Raw genomic sequence first — 27271 nt, 5'->3', positions numbered from 1 at the left:
AAAAGAAAAGAAGACGTTAAAAAAGTTTGAGACTATAGGGCTCAGTAAGGCCAGTTCTGGTTGACTATATCATAATATACCTTAAGTAAACTGCACCAGTCATTACTGTAACCCCGTTTTAATACATCTTAAAATCAATCTTTCTCCTTTTCACATAAAGTGAAAAACAAAGACACGTGAGTACCTTTCTAAGACTAATATAGACCTTTTTAGTTAAAAAAAATACAAATACTATATATCTTTCCCTGGTTTATGCTATACCTCTGCCATTCATTCATTTCTTCGTTCATTTTTTCAACAAAAGTGTTGACTGTATGAGAGTGGGGGCCAGCCCTGTGGCAAGGGATTGGGCTGTGAAGATGAATAAACAGTGGTTCCTTCTGTCTGGGTTCAGTGTAATCACTCAACGAGTGGCAATAACTATAATGAAGGCAGAAAGAAATGACCATTTCCGCTGAAATACAGAGCTTAAAGAAGGGTGAGATAAAGTAGTAAACCACTCTAGTCTGGCAGTCTCTGCCCTGGTCCCACATTTCCTGGGTCAGGGAATACTATTTCTCGTGGCGTGCATTCCTGTCCTCTGTTGTTCCCTCCTGCCACTTTTCTCATTACCATTTTTTCTCCTGCAGCAAAGGGCGGAGAAAGTCAAAGGAGCTATTGGGTTTACTAGGGGAAGGGGAAGGAGGAAACCATTCAGGTGCAATGCTAGGTCCCCTTTTCTTGAGGCATGGGAGAAAGGAAGGTCTGGGTTCTGATAAAGAGAGGCTTTAGTTGCAGAATCATGTGTAAGCTGGAAGGGACCACAGAGGCCATCCTCCTTACTATCCACTTCACAGTTGGGGACATTGAGGCTTAATGACTTATCCAAGGCCACACACAGTTAGTGGCATTGGTGGAACTAGGAATCAGGTGGGAAACTCCACCACTGCCTTCAGCAGTCTCTTCAACCTTATGTTCCTGACCATCAGGCAGCGTTTCATCTCTGGTCCTCCAAAGAAATGAAGAACAATTGATTAAACTAGTCACCCCATAGTCTTCTGTTCCTTAAGGAAAACTGCACCATGACTGTGACTCAAAGGACTTATTTGCATATCTTTTGTCATTTTTGTTACTCTTCCCATAAGACTGACTGATTCTTCTCTCTATCCCTTTGATAATATGGTGACCTAATCTGAGCTCAGAGCTTTAAAGATTTGTTTGATGAAGTAAAATAATGTCTTTGTGCTCTGCTTTTCAATGCCTCCTACTTTGACTTTCTGTTTTTGCTTGTTATTCAATTTTCGGAACAACCTTACTTATTTTCAGGGTGTCAGTAATGACCTGAAGAAATTTCTATTGTTGATTTATTTCTATAAGGGTGCTTTCCTGAACGTTGTCCTGTTTGTATGACGGCCTGTCTCCCCCCCCGCCCCCCATTTGTCAGCTTGTCAGTAATGACCAGGTGGTACATACATGTCAAGAAAACTAATCACCTTCTAACAGGATTTGGAACGGAATTAATGCGGATCTTGTGCCCTTCCTGTTCCAACTTTAGCAGCCCAAGGTCTATGACTGCTTAGAGATTAGCTGGTTGGCAACTGCATCCCCTGGCACCTCAGGGTCTTGGTTCTCTCTTCAGGCCCTAGGCAGTGAATTTTGAGAGATTCAATACTCGAGTTCCTTGGAGACAGAGTTTGGGTATGTGGTTTGAAACTGGCCAACCCAGGACGCCCAGTGAGGCAAAGGCATCTCCTATTTTGCAAGCGATGCCACTGGGTCACAATGCCGCGAAGTCATCAAGTTCCTCCTGCCAGACAAGTTTCTGCTTCTGGTCGCCTCTGAACCTCCGACACTCCGCGGTGTATCAAGCTGCGGCGGCCGCGGAGCCGTTCGAAGGGGTAGTGCTGAGTGCTTTCAGTATTGACCAGGCGTCTTCGAGTAGTTCTTTCAGCCCAGTTGCTCCGTGACGAGTCCACAAGTTCTCACGCCTCACTTCTAAGCAAGCTGCTCATCCCTCCTCCACCTCCCTGCTCCTCACCTTTGTTCCAGCCCGAACATTTTCTCAATGCCGCCACCTGTGTGCTCGCAGAGACCCGGGCGGAGCCTCGGTCCGGACCCATGACGTCACCCCTCCGCGATGGAGGCGGGGCTGTGGGAACCGCAGTGCAGCGCAGAGGGGCGGGGCGGGGCGGGGCGGGGCTTGCGGCGCGTGACCTGGCTGCGGGAGGCAGCAACCCGGAGAAAGGTGTAGGGGGGCCGGGACCTGCCGACTCCTGAGTCTGGGGGCGGGGCGGGGAGTGGCAGGGCCCGGGCGGCCGGAGCCCGGTGAAGCGCTAAAACGGGTCACTCTTCCTCCTTCCCTCCCCGTCCTTTCTTCTCCTCCCACCTGGGCCTCTGCGTGGGGACGTGCACCTGGCAACCAGCGGCCGCGCTCCGCCGCGCCCCCACCTTCTCCGCTCGGGCCGGGCGCCCCGAGCCTGCCCCGCACTCCGAGCTCGCCCCCGGTTCCCGCCCCTCTTCTCTCTACCGGCCCCGCGCTCGCAGGGGGCGGCCTCGAGCGCTCGCTCGTTGATGCCGTTTTGGGGGTGACCCGGCGCGGCGGGAGGCGGCGGCGGCGCCTCCACGGTGGGGGCGTGTTAGTGGCCGCGGCTTTGCGGGACGTCGGGTGTGTAGCTGCGGGGTGGCAGGGCGGCCAGCCGGCGAGACCGCGCGTGCAGCTCGGGTTTCGGGACGCTGGAGGAGAGCGCCACGGCCGCGCGGGAGTGGGACATGTGGGAGCTCAGGCACCGGGGAGGCTGCCCCGGCCCCGGGGGAGCGGTGGCGCCGCCACCCCGCGAGAGAGAGGCGGCCGGCGGCGACCACGAAACCGAGAGCACCAGTGACAAAGTAAGTAGAGCCGCGAGAGGCGCACGCCCGCGCCCCGGCTGGGTCCTGGCTGGGGCCGGGACACCTGGGAGGGAGGGTGGGGCCCCACTGAATGTCAGGTGAAGTTGCGGGCTGCGCCGCCCTCCCGGCCTGGCTTTGTTTCCTTCTCCCTCAAGTGGGACCCGGCCCCCAGCGATGGTGCGTTTCCCAGGATGACCGCGACCGCTGCCAGGGTAGCTGGATGATTCAACTTGACTCTAATTTAGTTTCTGCCCATTCCAGTCCCCCTTCCCGGGATCTGGGGCCAACGCTAGAATCGGGATGGAGCCTGCCACCCTGAGAGCTGCAGCTTTCTAGTAGCTGCCACCTCACACCTCTTCTCGGGAGAGGAACACAGTTAGTAAGAACTAAACTTAAGTCATGCACCTTCGCTTCTAACATGTCATTGGATCCTGACGCTGGAGGCTTGGCTTCTCGCGCTCCCCCATCAGCACTTTCGTTTCCTCTATCCTTTTTCAGTATAATAGATTTTGGAGGTTTGAGAGGCTCCTACACGTGACCTAGTTGTGACCCTCCACGGCCGACAGTGCAGCAGTAGATTTCATTTTACCTGACACGTTAATTCATGAGGACTTTTAAAATTCCCATTTCTGTAGATTGCCTTTGTAAGTAGATGTAATGCCACTGTTCTTTTTAAAGGTAGAAGAAAGTCAAAGTTCAGCTTATTTGGTAATAAGTTTAGGAAACTGGGCCAGGCAATAGATTGTTTTATGAAATCTTCTGTTTATAAAATTCCATTTTATCTTAGAAACTCAAAGCACTTAAGCTATTCCTAGAAGCATTCTTTTTTGGAAGCAGGTATTGCAGTTTGAATTACAGAAGTGAAGTAGATTGCTCAAGGTCAAGTCAGTGGCCTTTTGGAACTAGAAACTGTTTCCTGATTCCCTTTTTTCTGGTTTGCACTGTTGCTGAGACTCACTCACTCATCAGAACTCAGAAGTTCTGATTTGGAGGAGGTTCCACCTGGAACTTGCTGTTGATGAACTTGAGGTCACCCCTTATAAAGCTCTGGCAGGAACATATCCCACAACATCATGAAATAATAAATTTAACAGTGATTTTAGGCATGAAACTTTAGAATCAATGGGAAGACAGATCCTTTTTTTCCCCCCTACCCTTGATAGGCAGGTGGAATACAATGAGTCTGTGATAGAACATATGTATCAAGGAATTATACAAAGTGTAACAGTTTCTAGCTTCTGAAGGTTGATGTTACAAAGCTAAAAAGAGTGGGCAAAGAATAGTTTTTGTGAAAACTGCCTTGGAAACTAGACCAAAAATAGAATTAATTAGGTTGGGGTTTGTTTTGTTTTAGCACTGATACAGTTTAGAATCAAGGAAATACCAGCTTCCCCATTTTCACTTCCTTAACTGGAACAAGCTTTTAATAAGAAAAAACATGTTCAAGGAAGCCATCCATAAAATAACTTTTGAATTAATTAGTTTCTTAACACCCTAATATATTTAAAATGGAAACTACTTCTCTGGTTTGATTTAACTCATTAGAACTGTTGTCTCTAGCTATCTGTGAGTGGGTTACCTCACTGCATATTTATTTATTTATTTATAAATGCCACACTATTGGTTTTCATTAATACATACCCAGCGGGATTTTGTTTTCTGAGAGTAGGTGTTGCCATGTGTAACTTGTTCTGTTAACATTTCTTAGACAAGGATGAGCATTTTCTAAACCATATCTAAAATATTGCATACTTTTAGAGTTTATTGCAAGGAACTTTTGACTTGGCAAGCTTTGTGTCACTGAACTCTATCCTCTGTATGTCCTTTCTTATCAGGGTGTATATTTGAATGCACCTGTATTTCCAGGTCAAGGACCATTATAAAATCAGTTTGCACATCGGAGGCTGGTTAATATTTGGTCCATTGAAATTATTTTAAGTGCCTTCTCCATTCAAGTTGCAGTAAAGGCAAAACTCTTATGGAATTAATGAAAGAAGCGCAGGAAGTGTGTTATATTCTGCTGTTATGGTATACTCCTGTGCCATTTTGTAGTCTTTTTTTATAACGGCGTTATTAACATGACCTTCTCATTGTTTAGGACCTGGAGACATACTGAGAGAAAGTTCTGTGGTCCAGAGAATTGCTTAGAGGATATTCTCACTAGTATTTAGAAATGAGGAAGGGGCAGAGAACATGGAATTTAGCAAAAGATCTTTTATATTTTTATAATATTCATTTAATTTCCCTCTCAATTTCTTTCTTTCTTTTTATTTATGGCTGCATTGGGTCTTCGTTGCTGTGCACAGGCTTTCTCTAGTTGCGGCAAGTGGGGGCTACTCTTCGTTGTGGTGCACGAGGTTCTCATTGCAGTGGCTTCTTTTGTTGCGGAGCACAGGCTCTAGGCACGTGGGCTTCAGTAGTTGCAGCATACGGGCTCAGTAGTTGTGGTACACGGGCTTAGTTGCTCTGTGGCATGTGGGGTCTTCCCGGACCAGGGCTCGAACCCGTGTCCCCTGCATTTGCAGACGGATTCTTAACCACTGTGCCATCAGGGAAGTCCCAGCAAAAGATCTTTTTTTTTTTTTTTTTTTTTTTTGCAGTACACGGGCCTCTTACTGCTGTGGTCTCTCCAGACGCACAGGCTCAGCGGCCATGGCTCACGGGCCCAGCGGCTCCGCGGCATGTGGGATCTTCCCGGACCGGGGCACGAACCCACGTCCCCACGTCCCCTGCATTAGCAGGCAGGCTCTCAATCACTGCGCCACCAGGGAAGCCCCCAGCAAAAGATCTTAAGAGAAGTGGGCCACGTTTTAGGCCGAGGAATGTGAGATGTAAAATATTGGTAGTAATTGTAGGAAGTGCCGGTGGAAGGGAGTATAGGATAGCAGCTAGAGAGGACTTGGAGGATCAAGTGAAAATTTCCTTTTTCAAGGAAGGGAAGATAGGTATTCATATAAAGAAGTCAGTGGACTTCTGGTGGTGCGGTGGTTAAGAATCCACCTGCCAATGCAGGGGATACGGATTCAAGCCCTGGTCTGGGAAGAACCCACATGCCCCAGAGCATCTAAGCCCGTGCACCACAACTACTGAGCCTGTGCTCTAGAGCCTGCAAGCCACAACTACTGAAGCCTGCGTGCTGCAACTACTGAAGCCCACGTGCCTAGAGCCTGTGCCCCACAACATAGGCAAGCCACCGCAATGAGAAGCTCGTGCACCTCAACTAGAGAAGGCCCGTGTGCAGCAAAGAAGACCCAACGCAGCCAAAGATAAAGAAAGAGAGAGAGGGAGGGAGGGAGAAAGAAAGAGAGGAAAGGAGGGAGAGAGGGAGGAAGAAAGGAGGAAGGAAGGAAGGAGGAAAGAAGTGGGAGTGCAGATGCTGATATGAGGGTGGGCAGTCCCTAGGAAAGTACAGGTGGTTGGAGTATTCAAGGAAAGGAAAGAAGGAATCGAGGTTAGATACAGAAACATTTTGAAAAGCAGAAGAGGAGAGATCAGTGTTTGATGCTTTAAATTTTCCCAGTAAAGTAGGGTCTGAGAAACACAGAGCTTCAAGAGATCTTAGAAACAATTTAGTTCAACCATACATATATACATATATATGTGTGTGAGTGTGTATATATATGTGTGTGTGTGTGTATATTTTTAAATAATAAACTTGCCCTAGACTGTGTTTGTTATTGCCCGAAATGACCTTAAGTGGGTAGCAGAGCTGGAACTAGAGCTCATCTCTGACTGGGATACCTTTGGAATGTCATTTTAGAGAGTGTGATGTAAGATGACCAAGAGGCAACTGGCAGAATTATCAAACTCAGTGAAGCTTCAGTTGAACTAAAATAACACAAATTTGTTATGTATTGAATTAGCATGGTTCTTAACTCAGTAGCAGTAGTAGTCATAATAGTTGATGCTTGTAGAGTGATTTAGAGAAAACAGTAATTTCACATCTTTCTTTTTTTGTTCCTCAGCTATATGGGTTAGGAATATTTCCCATTTAATAGCTGAGAATAAGAAAGGCACTGGGAGTGATTGTGGTCGGGAATGCCAGGACAAGGATGCCAGAGAGGAGTGAGTGAGCCAGGGGGGCCAGGATTGAACACAGTTAGGGTAGGCAAGAAAGTGGACGGAAGCTCAAAGAGGGCTGTTGAAGCCCTGGATGGATTGAGAGAGATTGAGCAATTGAAGTGAAGCTAAGACCTAACTGACTGGACCGGAAGTGGGAGAGAAGGGGGTGCACAGGGAATCTGTGGCCAGTACAGGGAGCACAGGTGGAATAGTGCACTGGTCAGACGAGGACCCCATGTACTCGTATGTGGGGATGCTACTCTGATACAGATTTGGGTTTGCAAAGTTGAGGGTGAAACAGTCTGGAGGTCAGTTAACTTCTGTCCTTCCTCATTTGAGATGGGTGTAGTTTCTTTCAAAAATATTCTAATATTTAAAAAATAAATTTTTAATTTTGGAACTTGTATTTCCATAAATTCTTCACTTTGGTGCACTTCACTGTGAGTTGTCTTGGTGTCACTTGAAGGTGTACTAAACATTTTCTATATTTTTCCACCTAAATATAGGCCATTAATAAAATATGAATATGTAGATCTAGATGTCCAGAATAAACTGTAAGTTGGTATTCCCCAGTTGTTCATCAATTGTTAGTCACTGTTATCACCCAAATAAGTTTCCGTGTTGTCATTTGCAGCATATTAATTTTATTTAACAACAGTTTTTGAATGTTGGCTCCCCAGATATCACCAGCCCACCAGCTGATAAGACAAAGTTGAGTTTATTGCTTCCTGTGGTGAGGAAAAACACCACCTCAATACTAAGCTTTGGCAGAGCTTGGAGGGGGAAAGGCAAGGTTGGATTTTATTGAGAATTGGAAGTTTGGTTTAAGGCAGGTCTTTCAATGCAGGGTCTTGATCAGGACTGGGTAAGGATCACAATGTAACAGTTTGGGATTGGTGGCAATTGCCAGGCAAGGATTTTGAGGCAAGGGATCAAAGAGTTTTAGGAGGAAACTTGTTCGTTGGTGCTTCCTATTAAAGGATTGATGTTTTTCAGAAGTTCTTGTGATGAACAGTTAGCTCCAGAGCAAGCATCTGGGAATAGTAAAGCTATGGTAATGAAGATGATTGGATTCTAAAGTCATGTTCATGGAGGCAGTAAGCTTTGTGGGGTGAAGGCATGTAGTTTCTTTCTCACATCTTTAAAATACATGGAAACAATGAAGAGACTGAGAGAAAATGCTGAAATGAGTAGTATAACCTACCATTCTTTCAAGTAAGACCTGTTTAGCTTCAAGATTTTTAAAAGGCCCCCTCCTTTTAGGCACAGAGCTCTGTGTCATTTGAGGGTTTCCTTTTGCTTGTTTGCAATTTTAATGCTGTACTAGGTACAGCATGGGATCAGTGTGAACCTCAAGGGACCTATAGTGGAGAAGCTGACCCTGATTGACTCATTCTTTAGGGGACCAGGTGTAAAAGGGGTGGAAATTGTGATTGATTTAGTACGTTATCCTTTGTTTCATTCTAAACTGCTGCTTACCTTCATTAGTTTAGAGACTTTGGAGCCATCATCTTGAATGGTCTGGAATCCCATGCCCTTGTTCTTCCTGCTTTCCAGTCTCCAGTATTGAGAAGCACCTCAGTCCTCTTTCCCTGTCCGCTGGCTCCTGCACACTCTTCAGGAGTCACCATAGCTACAAGTGACATACACTAAAGTGACCATACTTACACTGTGCAGTTGGACATGTGCGACACCGATGAGTTCATCACTGCAGTAAAGATGATGAACAAACCCCGTCACCACTAAAAGTCTGTTCCTGCCCTTCTGTAATTCCCCTTCTACACCTTGATAACCACTGATCTGCTTTCTGGCACTATAGATGAGTATGTATTTTCTAGAATTTTATATAAGTGGAATTCTAAACATACGTGTATGCATATGCATATGTATGTATACATATACGTACTATATGTACATTTTGTCTGGCTTCTTTTGTTTATTTTTAATTTATTTTTTGGCTGCGTTGGGTCTTCATTGCTGTGCGCAGGCTTTCTCTAGTTGCAGTGAGCAGGGGCTACTCTTCATTGCAGTGTGGGGGCTTCTCACTGCGGTGGCTTCTTTTGTTGCGGAACATGAGCTCTAGGCGCATGGGCTTCAGTAGTTGTGGCTTGTGGGCTCAGTAGTTGTGACTCGTGAGCTCTAGAGCACAGGCTCAGTAGTTGTGGTGCACGGGCTTTGCTGCTCCGTGGCATGTGGGATCTTCCCGGACCAGGGCTCGAACCTGTGTCCCCCGTGTTGGCAGGCGGATTCTTAACCACTGCCCCACCAGGTAAGTCCATGTCTGGCTTCTTTTTACTGAGTATAATTTTGAAATTCATCCATATTGTTGCATACTTCAATGTTCATTTTTGTTGCCGAGTAGTATTCCACTGTATGGATGTAGCCCAATTCGTTTTTTTCAACATTTGAGTTGTTTCCAGTTTGGAGCTATTACAAATATAGCTGCCATGAACATTGTGTACAGTCTTTGTGTGGATATATACTTTCATTTATTTGGGGCAGATACCTAGGAATGAAATGACTATGTCATAGGGTGGATGTATTACTTAACTTTTTAAGAAACTGCCAAACTGCTTTCCAAAGTGGTTGTACCATTTCACATTTCCACCAGCAGTGTGTGAGAGGTCCAGTTTCAACACATCTTCTCTGAGACTTGGTATGTTCAGTTTTAAATTTTAGCTATGCTAGAAGATGTGTCATAGTATCTTACTGCGGTTTTGATTTGCATTTCCCTAGTAACTAAGATGTTGAACATTTCTTCATATGCTAATTTGCCATCTGTGTATTGCCTTTGGTGAGATGTCTGTTCAAATATTTTGCCCATGTATTTTAATTGAGTTGATTGTTTCCTTATTGAATTTGAGAATTCTTTATGTGTTCTGGGCACAAGACCTTTATTTGACATGTGATTTGCAAATATCTTTTCCCAGTCTATAGCTGTTTTTTCATTCTCTTAACACTGTCTTTTTTTTTTAATAATGATTTTGGAACTCTTCTAGGATTTACTATTTATTTATTTTTAAAATTTTATTTATTTTATTTACTTATTTTTGGCTGTGTTGGGTCTTCATTGCTGCATGCGGGCTTTCTCTAGTTGCAGAGAGTGGGGGGCTACTCTTCGTTGCAGTGCACGGGCTTCTCATTGTGGTGGCTTCTCTTGTTGTGGAGCACGGGCTCTAGGCGTGCAGGCTTCAGTAGTTGTGGCTCGCGGGCTCTAGAGCACAGGCTCAGTAGTTGTGGCACATGGGCCTAGTTGGTCTGCAGCATGTGGGATCTTCCTGGACCAGGGCTTGAACCCGTGTCCCCCCGTTGGCAGGTGGATTCTTAACCACTGTGCCACCAGGGAAGCCCAACACTTTCTTTTGAAAATTTTAATTTTGAAGTACTTTTATTTATCAGTTTTTCTTATATAAATCATACTTTTGTTGTCATATTTAAGAAATCTTTGCCTAACCCTAGGTCCCAAAGATTTTATGGAATTTTTATATCTTTATGTAAATGTCTACGATTTGTTTTGAATTAATTTTTGTAATAGGTGTGAAGTACAGATCAAAGTGTTTTCTTCTTCCTTCCTTCCTTTCACATATGGATATCTAATTATTCCAGCATCAGGTATTGAATTTACCTTTCAACTTTGTTGAAATCAGTTGGCCATAGAAGTGTGGATTTATTTCTGGACTCTCTCTTCTGTTCCATTGACATTTTTTTTCTTTTATGCCAGTACCGCAGTAACAACTTTATAATAACTTTTGAAAACAGGTAGTGTAAGTCCTTCAGTTTTAGTTCTTTTCCCCAGGTGGTTTTGGCTCTTCTAGGTCCTTTGCATTTTCATATAAATTTTAGAATCAGTCTGTACATTTCCACACACAAAAAAAGCCTAATGAGATGATTGGGATTGCATTGAATTTGTAGATCACTTTGGAGGAAAATTGTCATTTTAATTTCCTTTCTGCATCCTGGCTACATCGCTTAGAGCTGTGTAAACTTGGGCACTTTACTCAACCTTTCTGAGCCTAAATTTTTTCAGTTACAAAAAGGATGTGATTACTTATCTGTAAGGTAATGTGAGGTATAAATAAATCAATATTTGTAAAGTACTTTTGCTTTTATTTTCTAAGTACATTTCACTGTAGGAATTAGATTTACAGGGTAATAAAGAAAATTTAATTTTTTCAACTTTCATCCACCATTTACCAGAAATACTTTCATTATCATTTTACATTTGGAAAAGAGTAATCTTTCATAGTCAGAAGCCCTCATTTTATTTAAGTGCTACTGAGCTCCCAAGCAAGGTGACTTGGCCAAAATTACTCACCTAGCAAGAACAGTTGAGAACTATTTTAATCTTAAATGTTAGCATGAGCTGACAGACTCAGTTCATTCAACACATATTTACATAGTGCCTAATAAATGCCAGCCACTGCGCAAGGTCGTCTGCCAGCCTCTTGTGAGTCAAAAGTGAGGCCAATAGTATTTCTTCTTCTCACAAAGCTTATGAACTACTGGGGAAGGGTGTGGCACATCACCATTATTGCCAAGTGGACTTTGAGGTGGTGTGCTGAAAGTCCAATGGTTTTATTTTTTAAGGAAACCAAGGGCTGAGTTTCTTTAGGGTTAAGTGTTTTGCCTTTTGTCATAGTGCTAGTTAGAGGTGGAATCAGTACTGTCAGCCCTCATATCTGTGGGTTGCAAATCTGTGGATTCAACCAACTGTGGATCAAGATATTTGAAAAAAAAAATCCTAGAAGGTTCCAACAAGCAAAACTTGAATTTGCTGCATACTCACAACTGTTTACATTGTACTTACAACTATTTACATTGTATTGGGTTTTATAAGTAATCTAGAGATGATTTAAAGTGTATGAGAGGATTGTGTAGGTTAAATTCTCTGATTTTTGTATCTGAAGGTGTCCAGGAACTATTCCCCACCCCCCTTCCCCCACTCCCACCAGGTACTGAGTGATCACTGTACTTGCAACTCCTGACTCCTAGTCTGGTGCTCTTTCTGCAACCTGGTCATGTGCCCTTATGGAGCCATTTCCATTAGTCACTATCTCGACTACCACTCACACTAAGTCTGCAATGCTCTGGGTTACTGAAGGTGAAAAAAAAGAGAGCAAAGCAAAGAAAAAAATGTGATGTGTTCCATCATTCTAGATGTCAAAAACCTGCTGGCACATCTGACTAACAGCAGATTCCCTGGTGTTTTCAGGAGATGTCCTGTCTGGTGGTTTACTAGTCAACATCTCTCTTTGTTTAAGTTGCTGTGGGGCCAACTGACTCAGTGTCACAGTGGAAATGTGACATTTGTTTCATTTGTCATTTTTGGTATAATGTCACATTTAATTTTATAATTGTTTAGTAAGAAAGTTGTAGTTAGTAAACAAAAGTTTATTATTGCTTTATGAAAACTGATAATACTCCCCCAAGGCTAACATTTAATTTGTTAAGCCACTTAATGAGGAATTGGATTCGATAGTAATAATAGCTTACTATTTCATTGACTTAACTGAGTCCTTGGTATTATATTAAATGTTTCCATTTTATGGATAAAGGATCAGTTAGAAGGGGTGATGAAATTTGCCAAAACTTTGGTGCTAATAAAGACTGAGTTTGGTTTGAGATTCCTAAACGTTTTGAATCCCTAGGCGCTTTCATTCCTAGTATCACTTCTGGCTCGATGCTCCTTCTGCCTGTATTCAACTCCTGTGAATATTCTCTTCCCTCTGACCCAGTTCAGTCCCCTTCCCCCAATTCCCCCCTCAGTAAACCACTCTCCCAAAGCATTTGTGTGTGTAGCACTCTTTAATGAAGGTTGCTGCTAGGGGTGGGTATAGGAGACGGGAGGACATAGGAGTGGAGGCTGTTCCTTACAGCAGAATGAACAACTTCAAAACTGAGCATGAGGCAACTCTTTTCTTAAAATTCCTTAGCCACTCAATCCCTGGAGGTTCTACAGTGACCATGTGTGTGTAACAGCCCCAGCATACACACATAGTTCTTGTCCATGCACTCTTAGAAGTCAGTTTGGGTTTTAAATAACTTTATAAAAAATCACACCACCAGAGCAAATGCTTTTGATCATAGTTTACCTATAAGTAAAACAGCAATGATAGTGCCTGTTTGACCTGTTTCATTAGGATTGTCTCCTGTTTTGAAAAAACATATTTTTTTCCTGTACCTTATATCCTTGTAGTTATTTACTTTATACAAAGTAATTGGTACCTTTTATCCCCTACCCCTATCGCGCCTGTCTCCCCTTCCCTCTCCCCCCTGGTAACCATTAGTCTGTTCTCTATATCTGTGAGTCTGTTTCTGTATTGTTAGCTTTGTGTTCTTTGTTTTGTTTTGTTTTTGTTTGTTTTAGAGTCCGCAAGTAATTGATAAGATGCACTGTTTGTCTTTCTCTGTTTGACTTATTTCACTAAGCATAATACACTCCAGGTCCATCCACGTTGTTACAAATGGCAAAATTTATTCTTTTTTATGATTGAGTAGCATTCCATTGTATATATATATATATACACACCACATCTTCTTTATCCATTCATTTGTTTTTTTTTTTTTAAACATCTTTATTGTGGTATAATTGCTTTACAATGGTGTGTTAGTTTCTGCTCCATAACAAAGTGAATCAGTTATACATATACATATGTTCCCATATGTCTTCCCTCTTGCGTCTCCCTCCCTCCCACTCTCCCTATCCCACCCCTCCAGGCTGTCACAAAGCACCGAGCTAATATCCCTGTGCCTTGCGGCTGCTTCCCCCTAGCTATCTACCTTACTACGTTTGTTAGTGTGTATATGTCCATGATTCTCTCTCGCCCTGTCAAAGCTCACCCTTCCCCCTCCCCATATCCTCAAGTCCGTTCTCCAGTAGGTCTGCGTCTTTATTCCTGTCTTACCCCTAGGTTCTTCATGACATTTTTTTCCCCTTAAATTCCGTATATATGTGTTAGCATACGGTATTTGTCTTTTTCTTTCTGACTTACTTCACTCTGTATGACAGACTCTAGGTCTATCCATCTCATTACAAATAGCTCAATTTCATTTCTTTTTAAGGCTGAGTAATATTCCATTGTGTATATGTGCCACATCTTCTTTATCCATTCATCCGATGATGGGCGCTTAGGTTGTTTCCATCTCCGGGCTATTGTAAATAGAGCTGCAATGAACATTTTGGTACATGACTCTTTTTGAATTATGGTTTTCTCAGGGTATATGCCGAGTAGTGGGATTGCTGGGTCATATGGTAATTCTATTTATAGTTTTTTAAGGAACCTCCATACTGTTCTCCATAGTGGCTGAACCAATTCACATTCCCACCAGCAGTGCAAGAGTGTTCCCTTTTCTCCACACACTCTCCAGCATTTATTGTTTCTAGATTTTTTGATGATGGCCATTCTGAGTGGTGTGAGATGATATCTCATTGTAGTTTTGATTTGCATTTCTCTAATGATTAATGATGTTGAGCATTCTTTCATGTGTTCGTTGGCATTCTGTATATCTTCTTTGGAGAAATGTCTATTTAGGTCTTCTGCCCATTTTTGGATTGGGTTGTTTGTTTTTTTGTTATTGAGCATCATGAACTGCTTGTAAATTTTGGAGATTAATCCTTTGTCAGTTGCTTCATTTGCAAATATTTTCTCCCATTCTGAGGGCTGTCTTTTGGTCTTGATTATGGTTTCCTTTGCTGTGCAAAAGCTTTGAAGTTTCATTAGGTCCCATTTGTTTATTTTTGTTTTTATTTCCATTACTCTGGGAGGTGGGTCAGAAAGGATCTTGCTGTGATTTATGTCATAGAGTGTTCTTCCTATGTTTTCCTCTAAGAGTTTGATAGTGTCTGGCCTTACATTGAGGTCTTTAATCCATTTTGAGCTTATTTTTGTGTATGGTGTGAGGGAGTGATCTAATCTCATACTTTTACATGTACCTGTCCAGTTTTCCCAGCACCATTTATTGAAGAGGCTGTCCTTTCTCCACTGTACATTCCTGCCTCCTTTATCAAAGATAAGGTGTCCATATGTGCGTGGGTTTATCTCTGGGCTTTCTATCCTGTTCCATTGATCTATCTTTCTGTTTTTGTGCCAGTACCATACTGTCTTGATTACTGTAGCTTTGTAGTATAGTCTGAAGTCAGGGAGCCTGATTCCTCCAGCTCCTTTTTTCGTTCTCAAGATTGCTTTGGCTATTCGGGGTCTTTTGTGTTTCCATACAAATTGCGAAATTTTTTGTTCTAGTTCTGTGAAAAATGCCAGTGGTAGTTTGATAGGGATTGCATTGAATCTGTAGATTGCTTTGGGTAGTAGAGTCATTTTCACAATGTTGATTCTTCCCATCCAAGAACATGGTATATCTCTCCATCTATTTGTATCATCTTTAATTTCTTTCATCAGTGTCTTATAATTTTCTGCATACAGGTCTTTTGTCTCCTTAGGTAGGTTTATTCCTAGATGTTTTATTCTTTTTGTTGCAGTGGTAAATGGGAGTGTTTTCTTGATTTCACTTTCAGATTTTTCGTCATTAGTATATAGGAATGCCAGAGATTTCTGTGCATTAATTTTGTATCCTGCTACTTTACCAAATTCATTGATTAGCTCTAATAGTTTTCTGGTAGCATCTTTAGGATTCTCTATGTATAGTATCATGTCATCTGCAAACAGTGACAGCTTTACTTCTTCTTTTCCGATTTGGATTCCTTTTATTTCCTGTTCTTCTCTGATTGCTGTGGCTAAAACTTCCAAAACTATGTTGAATAAGAGTGGTGAGAGTGGGCAACCTTGTCTTGTTCCTGATCTTAGTGGAAATGCTTTCAGTTTTTCACCATTGAGGATGATGTTTGCTGTGGGCTTGTCATATATGGTCTTTATTATGTTGAGGAAAGTTCCCTCTATGCCTACTTTCTGGAGGGTTTTTATCATAAATGGGTGTTGAATTTTGTCGAAAGCTTTCTCTGCATCTATTGAGATGATCATATGGTTTTTCTCCTTCAATTTGTTAATATGGTTTATCACATTGATAGATTTGCGTATATTGAAGAATCCTTGCATTCCTGGAATAAACCCCACTTGATCATGGTGTATGATCCTTTTAATGTGCTGTTGGATTCTGTTTGCTAGTATCTTGTTGAGGATTTTTGCATCTATGTCCATCAGTGATATTGGCCTGTAGTTTTCTTTCTTTGTGACATCCTTGTCTGGTTTTGGTATCAAGGTGATGGTGGCCTCGTAGAAGGAATTTGGGAGTGTTCCTCCCTCTGCTATATTTTGGAAGAGTTTGAGAAGGATAGGTGTTAGCTCTTTTCTAAACGTTTGATAGAATTCACCTGTGAAGCCATCTGGTCCTGGGCTTTTGTTTGTTGGAAAATTTTTAATCACAGTTTCAATTTCAGTGCTTGTGATTGGTCTGTTCATATTTTCTATTTCTTCCTGATTCAGTCTTGGCAGGTTGTGCATTTCTAAGAATTTGTCCATTTCTTCCAGATTGTCCATTTTATTGGCATAGAGTTGCTTATAGTAATCTCTCATGATTTTTTTTATTTCTGCAGTGTCAGTTGTTACTTCTCCTTTTTCATTTCTAATTCTATTGATTTGAGTCTTCTCCCTTTTTTTCTTGATGAGTCTGGCTAGTGGTTTATCTATTTTGTTTATCTTCTCAAAGAACCAGCTTTTAGTTTTATTGATCTTTGCTATCGTTTCCTTCATTTCTTTTTCATTTATTTCTGATCTGATTTTTATGATTTCTTTCCTTCTGCTAGCTTTGGCGTTTTTTTGTTCTTCTTTCTCTAATTGCTTGAGGTGCAAAGTTAGGTTGTTTATTCGAGATGTTTCCTGCTTCTTAAGGTGGGCTTGTATTGCTATAAACTTCCCCCTTAGAACTGCTTTTGCTGCATCCCATAGGTTTTGGGTCGTTGTGTCTCCATTGTCATTTGTTTCTAGGTATTTTTTTATTTCCTCTTTGATTTCTTCAGTGATCACTTCATTATTAGGTAGTGTATTGTTTAGCCTCCATGTGTTTGTATTTTTTCAGATCTTTTCCTGTAATTGATATCTAGTCTCATGGCGTTGTGGTCAGAAAAGATACTTGATACAATTTCAGTTTTCTTAAATTTACCAAGGCTTGATTTGTGACCCAAGATATGATCTATCCTGGAGAATGTTCCATGAGCCCTTGAGAAAACTGTGTATTCTGTTGTTTTTGGATGGAGTGTCCTATAAATATCAATTAAGTCGATCTTGTTTAGTGTATCATTTAAAGCTTGTGTTTCCTTATTTATTTTCATTTTGGATGATCTGTCCATGGGTGAAAGTGGGGTGTTAAAGTCCCCTACTATGAATGTGTTACTGTCGATCTCCCCTTTTATGGCTGTTAGTATTTGCCTTATGTATTGAGGTGCTCCTATGTTGGGTGCATAAATATTTACAATTGTTATATCTTCTTCTTGGATCGATCCGTTGATCATTATGTAGTGTCCTTCTTTGTCTCTTTTTTTTTTTTTTGCGGTACACGGGCCTCTCACTGTTGTGGCCTCTCCCGTTGCGGAGCACAGGCTCTGGATGCACAGGCTCAGCGGCCATGGCTCACGGGCCCAGCTGCTCCGCGGCATGTGGGATCTTCCCGGGCCAGGGTATGAACCCATGTCCCCTGCATCGACAGGCGGACTCTCAACCACTGCGCCACCAGGGAAGCCCTGTCTCTTTTAATAGTCCTTATTTTAAAGTCTATTTTGTCTGATATGAGAATTGCTACTCCAGCTTTCTTTTGGTTTCCATTTGCATGGAATATCTTTTTCCATCCCCTTACTTTCAGTCTGTATGTGTCTCTAGGTCTGAAGTGGGTCTCTTGTAGACAGCATATATAAGGGTCTTGTTTTTGTATCCATTCAGCCAATCTGTGTCTTTTGGTGGGAGCATTTAGTCCATTTACATTTAAGGCAATTATCGATACGTATGTTCCTATTCCCATTTTCTATATTGTTTTGGGTTCATTATTATAGGTCTTTTCCTTCTCTTGTGTTTCTTGTCTAGAGAAGTTCCTTTAGCATTTGTTGTAAAGCTGGTTTGGTGGTGCTGAACTCTCTCAGCTTTTGCTTGTCTGTAAAGGTTTTAATTTCTCCATCAAATCTGAATGAGATCCTTGCTGGGTAGAGTAGTCTTGGTTGCAGGTTTTTCTCCTTCATCACTTTCAGTATGTCCTGCCACTCCCTTCTGGCTTGTAGGGTTTCTGCTGAGAGATCAGCTGTTAACCTTATGGGGATTCCCTTGTGTGTTATTTGTTGTTTTTCCCTTGCTGCTTTTAATATGCTTTCTTTGTATTTAATTTTTGACAGTTTGATTAATATGTGTCTTGGCGTATTTCTCCTTGTATTTATCCTGTATGGGACTCTCTGTGCTTCCTGGACTTGATTAACTATTTCCTTTCCCATATTAGGGAAGTTTTCAACTATAATCTCTTCAAATATTTTCTCAGTCCCTTTCTTTTTCTCTTCTTCTTCTGGAACCCCTATAATTCGAATGTTGGTGTGTTTACTGTTGTCCCAGAGGTCTCTGAGACTGTCCTCAGTTCTTTTCATTCTTTTTTCTTTATTCTGCTCTGCAGTAGTTATTTCCACTATTTTATCTTCCAGGTCACTTATCCATTCTTCTGCCTCAGTTATTCTGCTATTGATCCCATCTAGGGTACTTTTAATTTCATTTATTGTGTTGTTCATTGTTGCTTGTTTCATCTTTATTTCTTCTAGGTCCTTGTTAACTGTTTCTTGCATTTTGTCCATTCTACTTCCAAGATTTCGGATCATCCTTACTATCATTATTCTGAATTCTTTTTCAGGTAGACTGCCTATTTCCTCTTCATTTGTTAGGTCTGGTGGGTTATCTTGCTCCTTCATCTGCTGTGTGTTTTTCTGTCTTCTCATTTTGCTTATCTTACTGTGTTTGGGGTCTCCTTTTTGCAGGCTGCACGTTCGTAGTTCCCGTTGTTTTTGGTGTGGGTCCCCAGTGGCTAAGGTTGTTTCAGTGGGTTGTGTAGGCTTCCTGGTGGAGGGGACTAGTGCCTGTGTTGTGGTGGATGAGGCTGGATCTTGTCTCTCTAGTGGGCAGGTTCACGTCTGGTGGTGTGTTTTGGGGTGTCTGTGGCCTTATTATGATTTTAGGCAGCCTCTCTGCTAATGGGTGGGGTTGTGTTCCTGTTTTGCTAGTTGTTTGGCATAGGTTGTCCAGCACTGTGGCTTGCTGGTCGTTGAGTGAAGCTGGGTGCTGGTGTTAAGATGGAGGTCTCTGGGAGATTTCCACCGTTTAATATTGTGTGGAGCTGGGAGGTCTCTTGTTGCCCAATGTCCTGAAGTTGGCTCTCCTACCTCAGAGGCAGAGCCCTGACTCCTGGGCTGGAGCACCAAGAGCCTTTCATCCACACAGCTCAGAATAAAAGGGAGAAAAAGTAGAGAGAATTAGTAGAAGTATGAGGAAAGAAAGAAGGAAAGGAGGAAAGGAAGGAAGGAAGAAAGAAGCAAAGAAGGAAAGAAAGGAGGGAGGGAGGGAGGAAGGAAGGAAGGAGGGAAAGAAGGAAAAAAGACAGAAAGAAAGAAGATACAGTAAAAATAAAATAAAGTATAATATAGTTATTGAATTAAAAAATATTTAGATAAAAAAAGGGACGGATAGAACCTTAGGACAAATGTTGGAAGCAAAGCTATATAGAGAAAATCTTACACAGAAGCATACACATACACATTCACAAAAAGAGGTAAAGGGGGAAAAATCATAAATCTTGCTCTCAGAGACCACCTCCTCAGTTTGGGGTGATTCGTTGTCTAAAGGAGGGAAGGAAGGAAGGAAAGAAAGAAAGAAAGAACGAAGGTAAAGTATAATAAAGTTATTACAATTAAAATTAATTATTAAGAAAAAAAATTTTTTAAAAAAACCATGGACGGATAGAGCCCTAGGACAAATGGTGGAAGCAAGAGTATACAGACAAGATCTCACACAGAAGCATACACGTACACATTCACAAAAAGAGGAAAAGGGAAAAAAAATCATAGATCTCGCTCCTAAATTCCACCTCTTCAATTTGGGATCATTCCTTGTCTATTCAGGTATTCCACAGATGCAGGGTATATCAAGTTGATTGTGGAGTTTTAATCCGTTGCTTCTGAGGCTGCTGGGAGAGATTTCCCTTTCTCTTCTTTGTTCTCACAGCTCACAGGAGCTCAGCTTTGGATTTGGCCCTGCCTCTGCGTGTAGGTCGCTGGAGGGCGTCTGTTTTTTGCTCAGACAGGACGGGGTTAAAGGAGCCGTTGGTTCGGGGGCTCCGGCTCACTCAGGCCGGGGGTGGGGGGGTGGGGAAGGAGGGGCACTGCGTGCGGGGCGGGCCTGCGGTAGCAGAGGCGGCGTGACATTGCGGCAGAGGCCGGCGTGATGTTGCACCAGCCTGAGGCCCGCCGTGCGTACTCCCGGGGAAGTTGTCCCTGGATCCCGGGAACCTGGCAGTGGCGGGCTGCACAGGCTCCGCGGAAGAGGGGTGTGGAGAGTGACCTGTGCTCGCACACAGGCCCCTTGGTGGCGGCAGCAGCAGCCTTAGCGTCTCCCGCCCGTCTCTGGGGTTCGCACTTTTAGCCGCGGCTCGCGCCCGTCTCTGGAGATCCTTTAAGCAGCGCTCTTAAACCCCTCTCCTCGCGCACCAGGAAACAAAGAGGGAAGAAAAAGTCTCTTGCCTCTTCGACAGGTGCAGGCTTTTCCCCGAACTCCCTCCCGGCTAGTCGTGGTGCACTAACCCCTTCAGGCTATGTTCAAGCCGCCAACCCCAGTACTCTCCCTGCGCTCTGTCCAAAACCGAAACCCGAGCCTCAGCTCGCAGCCCCGCCCGCCCCGGCGGGTGAGCAGACAAGCCTCTCGGGCTGGTGAGTGCCGGTCGGCACCGATCCTCTGTGCAGGAATCTTCCCGCTTTGCCCTCCGCACCCGTTGCTGTGCACTACTCCGCGGTCCCGAAGCTCCCCCCTCCGCCTCCCGCAGTCTCCGCCCTCAGAGGGGCTTCCTAGTGTGTAGAAACTTTTCCTCCTTCACAGCTCCCTCCCACTGGTGCAGGTGCCGTCCTTATTCTTTTGTCTCTGTTTTTTCTTTTGCCCTACCCAGGTACGTGGGGAGTTCTTGCCTTTTGGGAGGTCTGAGGTCTTCTGCCAGCCTTCAGTAGGTGTTCTGTAGGAGTTGTTCCACGTGTAGATGTATTTCTGGTGTATCTGTGGGGAAGAAGGCGATCTCCGCGTCTTACTCTTCCGCCATCTTCAAGGTCCCCCTATCCATTCATTTGTTGATGACACCTAGCTTGCTTCCATATGTTGGCTATTGTAAATAATGCTGCTTTGAACATTGGGGTGCATGTATCTTTTTTAATTAGTGTTTTTGATTTTTTCAGATATATACCCAGAAGTGGAATTGCTGGATCATATGGTAGTTCTAGTTTTAGTTTTTTCAGGAACCTTCGTACTGTTTCCACAGTGCCTTCACCGATTTACAATCCCACCAACAGTGCACAGAGTTCCTTTTTCTGCACATCCTTGACAACGTTTGTTATTTGTGATCTTTTTGACGATAGTCATTCTGACAGGTGTGAGATGATATATCATTGTGGTTTTGATTTGCATTTCTATGATAATTAGTAATGTTGAGCACCTTTTCATGTGCCTTTTGGCCATTCCTATCTCTTCTTTGGAAAAATGTCTATACAGGTCTTCTGCCTATTTTTTGATTGAGTTGTTTAGATTTTTTTGATATTGAGTTGTATGAGCTGTTTATATATTTTGGATATTAATCCCTTATCAGTCACAACATTTGCATATATTTTCTCTCATTCAGTAGGTTGTCTTTTTGTTTTGTTGATGGTTTTCACTGCTGTGCAAAAGTCTTTAAGTTTAATTAGGTCTCATTTATTTATTTTTGCTTTTATTTCCTTGCTTTAGGAAACTGATCCAAAAAAATACTGCTACAATTTATGTCAAAGAGTGTTCTGCCAGTGTTTTCTTCTAGGATTTTTATGATTTCCAGTCTTACATTTAGGTCTTTAATCCATTTTGAGTTTATTTTTGTATATGGTATGAGAAAACGTTATAATTACACTCTTTCACATGTAGCTGCCCAGTTTCCAGCACCAGTTATTGAAGAGACTGTTTTTTCTCCATTGTATATTCTTGCCTCCTTTGTCATAGATTAATTGACCATAAGTGCCTAGGTTTACTTCTAGGCTCTCTATTCTGTTCCATTGATATATGTGTCTGTTCTTGTGCCAGTAGTATACTGTTTTGATGACTGTGGCTTTGTAGTATAGTATGAAGTCAGGGAATGTGATGCTTCCAGCTCCATTCTTCTTTCTCAAGATTGTTTTGACTATTTGGGGTCTTTTGTGATTCCATACAAATTTTAAAATTATTCTAGTTTTGTGAAAAATGCCATTGGTATTTTGTTAGGGATTGCATTGAATCTGTAGATTGCCTTGGGTAGTATGGTCATATTAACAATATTAGTCTTCCAAATTCATGAACATGGTATATCTTTCCATCTGTTTGTGTCGTCTTCAATTTCTTTCATCAGTGTCTTATGGTTTCCTGAGTAAAGGTCTTTTATTTCCTTAGGAAAGTTTATTCCTAGGTATTTTATTCTTTTTGATGTGATTGTAAATGGGATAGTTTCCTCAATTTCTCTTTCTGGTAGTTCACTGTTAGTGTACAGAAATGCAGTAGGTTTTTGTATATTAATTTTGTATTCTCCAACTTTATCATCATTGATGAGCCCTACTAGTTTTTTAGTGGCATCCTTAGGGTTTTTTGTGTATAATATGTCAACTGCAAACAGTAACAGTTTTACTTCTTCCTTTCCAGTTTGGATTCCTTTTATTTCTTTTTCTTGTTTGATTGCTATGGCTAGGACTTCCAATACTGTGTTGAATAAAAGTGGCAAGAGTGGGCATCCTCACCCTATTCCTGATCTTAGGGGAAATGCTTTCAGCTTTTCACTGTTAGGTATGATGTTAGCTGTGGGCTTATCATATATGTCCTGTATTATGTTGAGGTATGCTCCCTGTATACTTTGTTGACAGTTTTTGTCATAAACGGGGGTTTTACATAAAAATTTTTGTCAAAACCTTTTTCTGCATCTATTGAGACAATCATATGATTTTTATTATTCAGTCTATTAATTTGTTGTATCATGTTGATTGATTTGTGGATATTGAAAAATCCTTGCATCTGGGACAGATCCCACTTGATCATGGTGTATGATCTTTTAAATATATTGTTGGATTCAGTTTGCTAATATTTTGTTGAGGATTTCTGCATCTATGTTTATCAGTGATATTGACCTGTAATTTTCATTTTTTGTGATATCTTTCTCTGGATTTGGTATCAGGGTGATGCTGGTACCATAGAATGAGTTTGGAAGCATTCCTTCCTCTGCAAATTTTTGGAATAGTTTGAGAAAAATAGATGGTAACTCTTCCCTAAATGTTTGGTAGAATTCACTTGTGAAGCCGTCTGGTCCTGGACATTTTTGTTGGAGTTTTTAAAAAATAAATTTATTTATTTATTTTTGGCTGCATTGATTTCTTCAGTGATCCATTGGTTGTTTAGTAGCATATTGTTTAGCCTTTTGTGTTTAGCCACGTGTTTGTGGTTTTTTGCATTTTTTTCTTGTAATTGAAATAGTGTTGTAGTCAGAAATGATGCTTGATATGATTTCAGTTTCCTTAAATTTATCAAGGCTTGTTTTGTGCCCTAACACGTGCAGCTTGTGATCTATCCTGGAGAATGTATTCTACGTGCACTTGAAAAGAATGTGTATTCTGCGGCTTTTGGATGGTATGTTCTATATATATCTATTAAATTCATTTGGCCTAATGTGTCATTTAAGGCCAGTGTTTCCTTATTAACTTTCTGTCTGAATGATCTGTCCATTAATGTAAGTGGGGTGTTAAGGTCCCCTACTATTTTTGTGTTACTGTCAATTTCTCCCTTTATGTCTGTTAATATTTGCCTTATTTATTTAGGTGTTCCTATGTTGGGTGCATATGTATTTGCAATTGTTATATCTTCTTCTTGAATTGATCACTTGATAATATCATTATGTAATATTCTTTGTCTCTTATAACAGTCTTTGTCTTAAAGTCTATTTTTGTCTGATATAATTATTACTTCCCTGGCTTTCTTTCGATTTCCATTTGCATGGAATACCTTGTTCCATCTCCTCACTTTTAGTCTGTGTGTGTCTTTAGATCTGAAGTGAGTCTCTTATAGGCAGCATATATACAGGCCTTGTTTTTATATGCATTCTGTCACTTTGTGACTTTTGATTGGAGCATTTGGTCCATTTACATTGAAAGTAGTTATTGATATGTATGTTCTTGGTGCCATTTTTTAAATTGTTTTTGCAGTTCTTTTTTGTTCCTTTCTTCTTTTGTTGTCTCTTATGATTTGATGATTATCTTCAGTGTTATGTTTGGATTATTTCCTCTTTTTTGTGTGTGTGTCTATTTTTGATTTTTGGTTTCTAGTTATCATCAAGTTTATACATAGCAATCTGTATACATACATGATTGTCTTAAGTTGCGGATTTCTTAATTTCAAAAACATTTTAACAACTGTGCATTTGTTCTCGCCAACCCTTACAATGACTGTTTTCAACATTATGTTTTACATCTTTTTGTTTTGTGTATTCCTTAACTCCTTATTACAGACATAGATGATTTTACTAGTTTTGTCTTTTAGCCTTCCTACTAGCTTTGTAGGTAGTTGATTTACTACCTTTACTATATATTTGCCTTTACCAATGAGATTTTTCCTTTGTAGTTTTCATGTTTCTAGTTGTGGCCTTTTCTTTTTCTCTTAGAGAAGTCCTTGTGACATTTCTTGTAAAGATGATTTGGTGGTGTTGAACTCTTCTAGCTTTTGCTTGTCTGCAAAACTTTTCGTCTCTTCATCAAATCTGAATGAAAGCCTTCCCAGGTAGAGTATTCCTGGTGCTAGGTTTTCCGCTTTCAACACTTTAAGTATATCGTGCCACTCCCTTCTGGCCTGCAGAGTTTGTGCTGAAAAGTCAGTCGATAAACTTATGGGAGTTCCTTTTTATATAACTTGTTGATTTTTACCTTGCTGCTTTTAATATTCTCTCTTTATCTTTAATTTTTGCCATTTTAATTATGATGTGTCTTGGTGTATTCCTCTTTGGGTTGATCCTGTATGGGATGCTCTGTGCTTCCTGGACCTGTATGTTTGCTTCCTATTCCAGGTTAGGGAACTTTTCAGCTATTATGTCTGCCAATATGTTCTCTGCCCCTTTCTATTTCTCTTCTCCTTCTGGGACCTCTGTGATGCAAATATTAGTATGCCTGATGTTGAAGTGGAGCTCTCTTAAACTGTTCTCATTTCTTTTTATTTGTTTTTCTTTTTTCTGTTCAGCTTCAGTGATATCCACTATTCTGTCTTCCAGTTCACTGATCTGTTCCCTTGTATCATTTAATCTACTGTTGATTCCTTCTAGTGTATTTTTCATTACAGTTATTGTGTTCTTCATCTCTTTTTGGTTCTCCTTTATATCTTCTAACTCTTTGTTATGAACTTCTAACTTCTTACTCATCCATTCTTCTTCCAAGTTCTTTGATAGTCTTATGATCATTACCCTGAACTCTTTCTTGGGTAGATTGCCTATCTCCACTTCACTTAGCCTTCTTCCAGGGTTTTATCTTGTTTCTTCATTTGGAACATGTTCCTCTGTTGCCTCATTTTGCCTAATTTGCTGTTATTATTTCTATGTATCTGGTAGACTGGTTACATTCGACCTTGGAGAAGTGGCTCTTTGTAGGAGATGTCCTATCAGCACATTCCCCTCTGGTCATCAGAGCTATATGCTATAAGCATGCCCCCTATGTGGACTGCATGGCACCTTCTCTCATAGAGGGCTGTCTAATGGGGGTGGTCTGGTTGGCATGGCTGGCCCCTCGTCCTATTGGTTGCTGGACCCTGCCATGTGCACAGGCTGCCAGCTGCTGTTTGGCAGGGCTGGGTCACAAGGTCACTGGGTGCAGAACCCCAGGGGGTCCCAGGGCTAGTGCTGGCTCACTGATGAGCAGAGCCAGATTCTGGGGTGGGAGGTTGTGGGGCCTAGGTATCAGAACTGGTGTCAGACTGCTATTGGGTGGGACTGGTTCCTGACATAGCTGGTGTGGAACCCAGGGTGTCCAGAAGCTTGTGTCAGCCCCCTGGTTAGTGGGGCCAGATCCTGGAGTGACTGGCTGAGGGGTGTCTCAGAGCTGGTGTTGTCCTGCTGGTGGGTGTGGCTGGCTTGTCCTGAGGCTAGAGGTGGCTCACTGGTGGGCAGCGCCTAAACCCATAGCATTTGGGGGCCAGTGCCTGCTCACTGGTGTGTGGAGCTGGGTTCCAGGGTCTCTGGCTGTAGGGCCATGGGGGTTCTGAGTCTAGTGCCTGGGCACTGGTGTATGGGGCCAGGTCCTGGGCCCTCTGGTGGACAGGGATGTGTCCAGGGGTGGCTGTGGGCTCAGAGGTTCTTAAGGTAACCTGCCTTCTGATGGGTGGGGCTGCAAGTAACATGCTCAGCTACTTACTTGGCTTGACGTATCCCAGTACTGGTGCCTGTAGTCTGGTGGGTGGGGGTGGGGTGGGGTGGCAGACGGGGTCCCAAGGCTAGTAAGCTAGAAGGAGAATTCCAGATGGACATTTGCCAACATCCAGCATCACTCGACAGCATCAGAATTCTAGATGGACACTTCTACATGGTAGAAGGAGCTCCCCAAGATGGCTGCCACCAGTGTCTGTTTCCCTGGGGCGAACTGCAGTTGTCTCCTGCCTCTACTTGAGACTTGCCAACATTAGCAGATGGATCTGATCCAGGCTCCCTTCAAATTACTGCCTCTGTCCTGGGTCCCAGAGTGTGAGAAGTTTTCTGTGCACTCTTTAAGAATGGAGTTTCTACTTCCCACAGCCTCTGGGTCTCCCAAAAGTAAGTCCACCGGCCTTCAAAGCCAAGTGTTCTGAGGGCTCGTTTTCCCCGTGTAAAACCCCCAGGCTGGGGAGCCTAATGTGTGGGGCTCAGACCCTTCACTCCTGGGGGAGAACCTCTGCAATTGTAATTATTCTTCTGTTTGTGGGTTGCCCACCTAGTGGTATGGCTCTTGACTATACCACAGCACTGCCCCTCCTACCCATCTCCTGTGGTTCCTTCTTTGGATCTTTAGTTGTAGAAGATCTTTTCTGGTAGATTCTATCACTATCATCAGTACTTGTTCTGTTAATAGTTGTAAAGTTGGTGTGCCCATGAAAGGAGGTGAGCTCAAGGTTTTTGTACTCCA

The 27271-nt window shown here is 42.3% G+C and overlaps 1 protein-coding gene across 1 annotated transcript in view; it reads left to right on the top strand.

Moving 5' to 3' along the window:
* The first annotated feature begins 1791 nt into the window (after positions 1-1791).
* CDS1 (CDP-diacylglycerol synthase 1) overlaps positions 1792-27271 on the top strand; it is an 83608-nt gene continuing 58128 nt past the window's right edge. Inside the window, exon 1 of the mRNA XM_065877454.1 lies at positions 1792-2865. Coding sequence (XP_065733526.1) covers positions 2749-2865 — 117 coding nt within the window. The 5' untranslated portion in view covers positions 1792-2748. The remainder of the gene's footprint in view (positions 2866-27271) is intronic.

This window comes from Phocoena phocoena, chromosome 5, assembly GCF_963924675.1.
Source record: "Phocoena phocoena chromosome 5, mPhoPho1.1, whole genome shotgun sequence".
Classification (NCBI taxonomy): Eukaryota; Metazoa; Chordata; class Mammalia; order Artiodactyla; family Phocoenidae; genus Phocoena; species Phocoena phocoena.
Note: the sequence above shows the minus strand (reverse complement) of the source record. Positions and strands in the feature narration are given on the sequence as shown.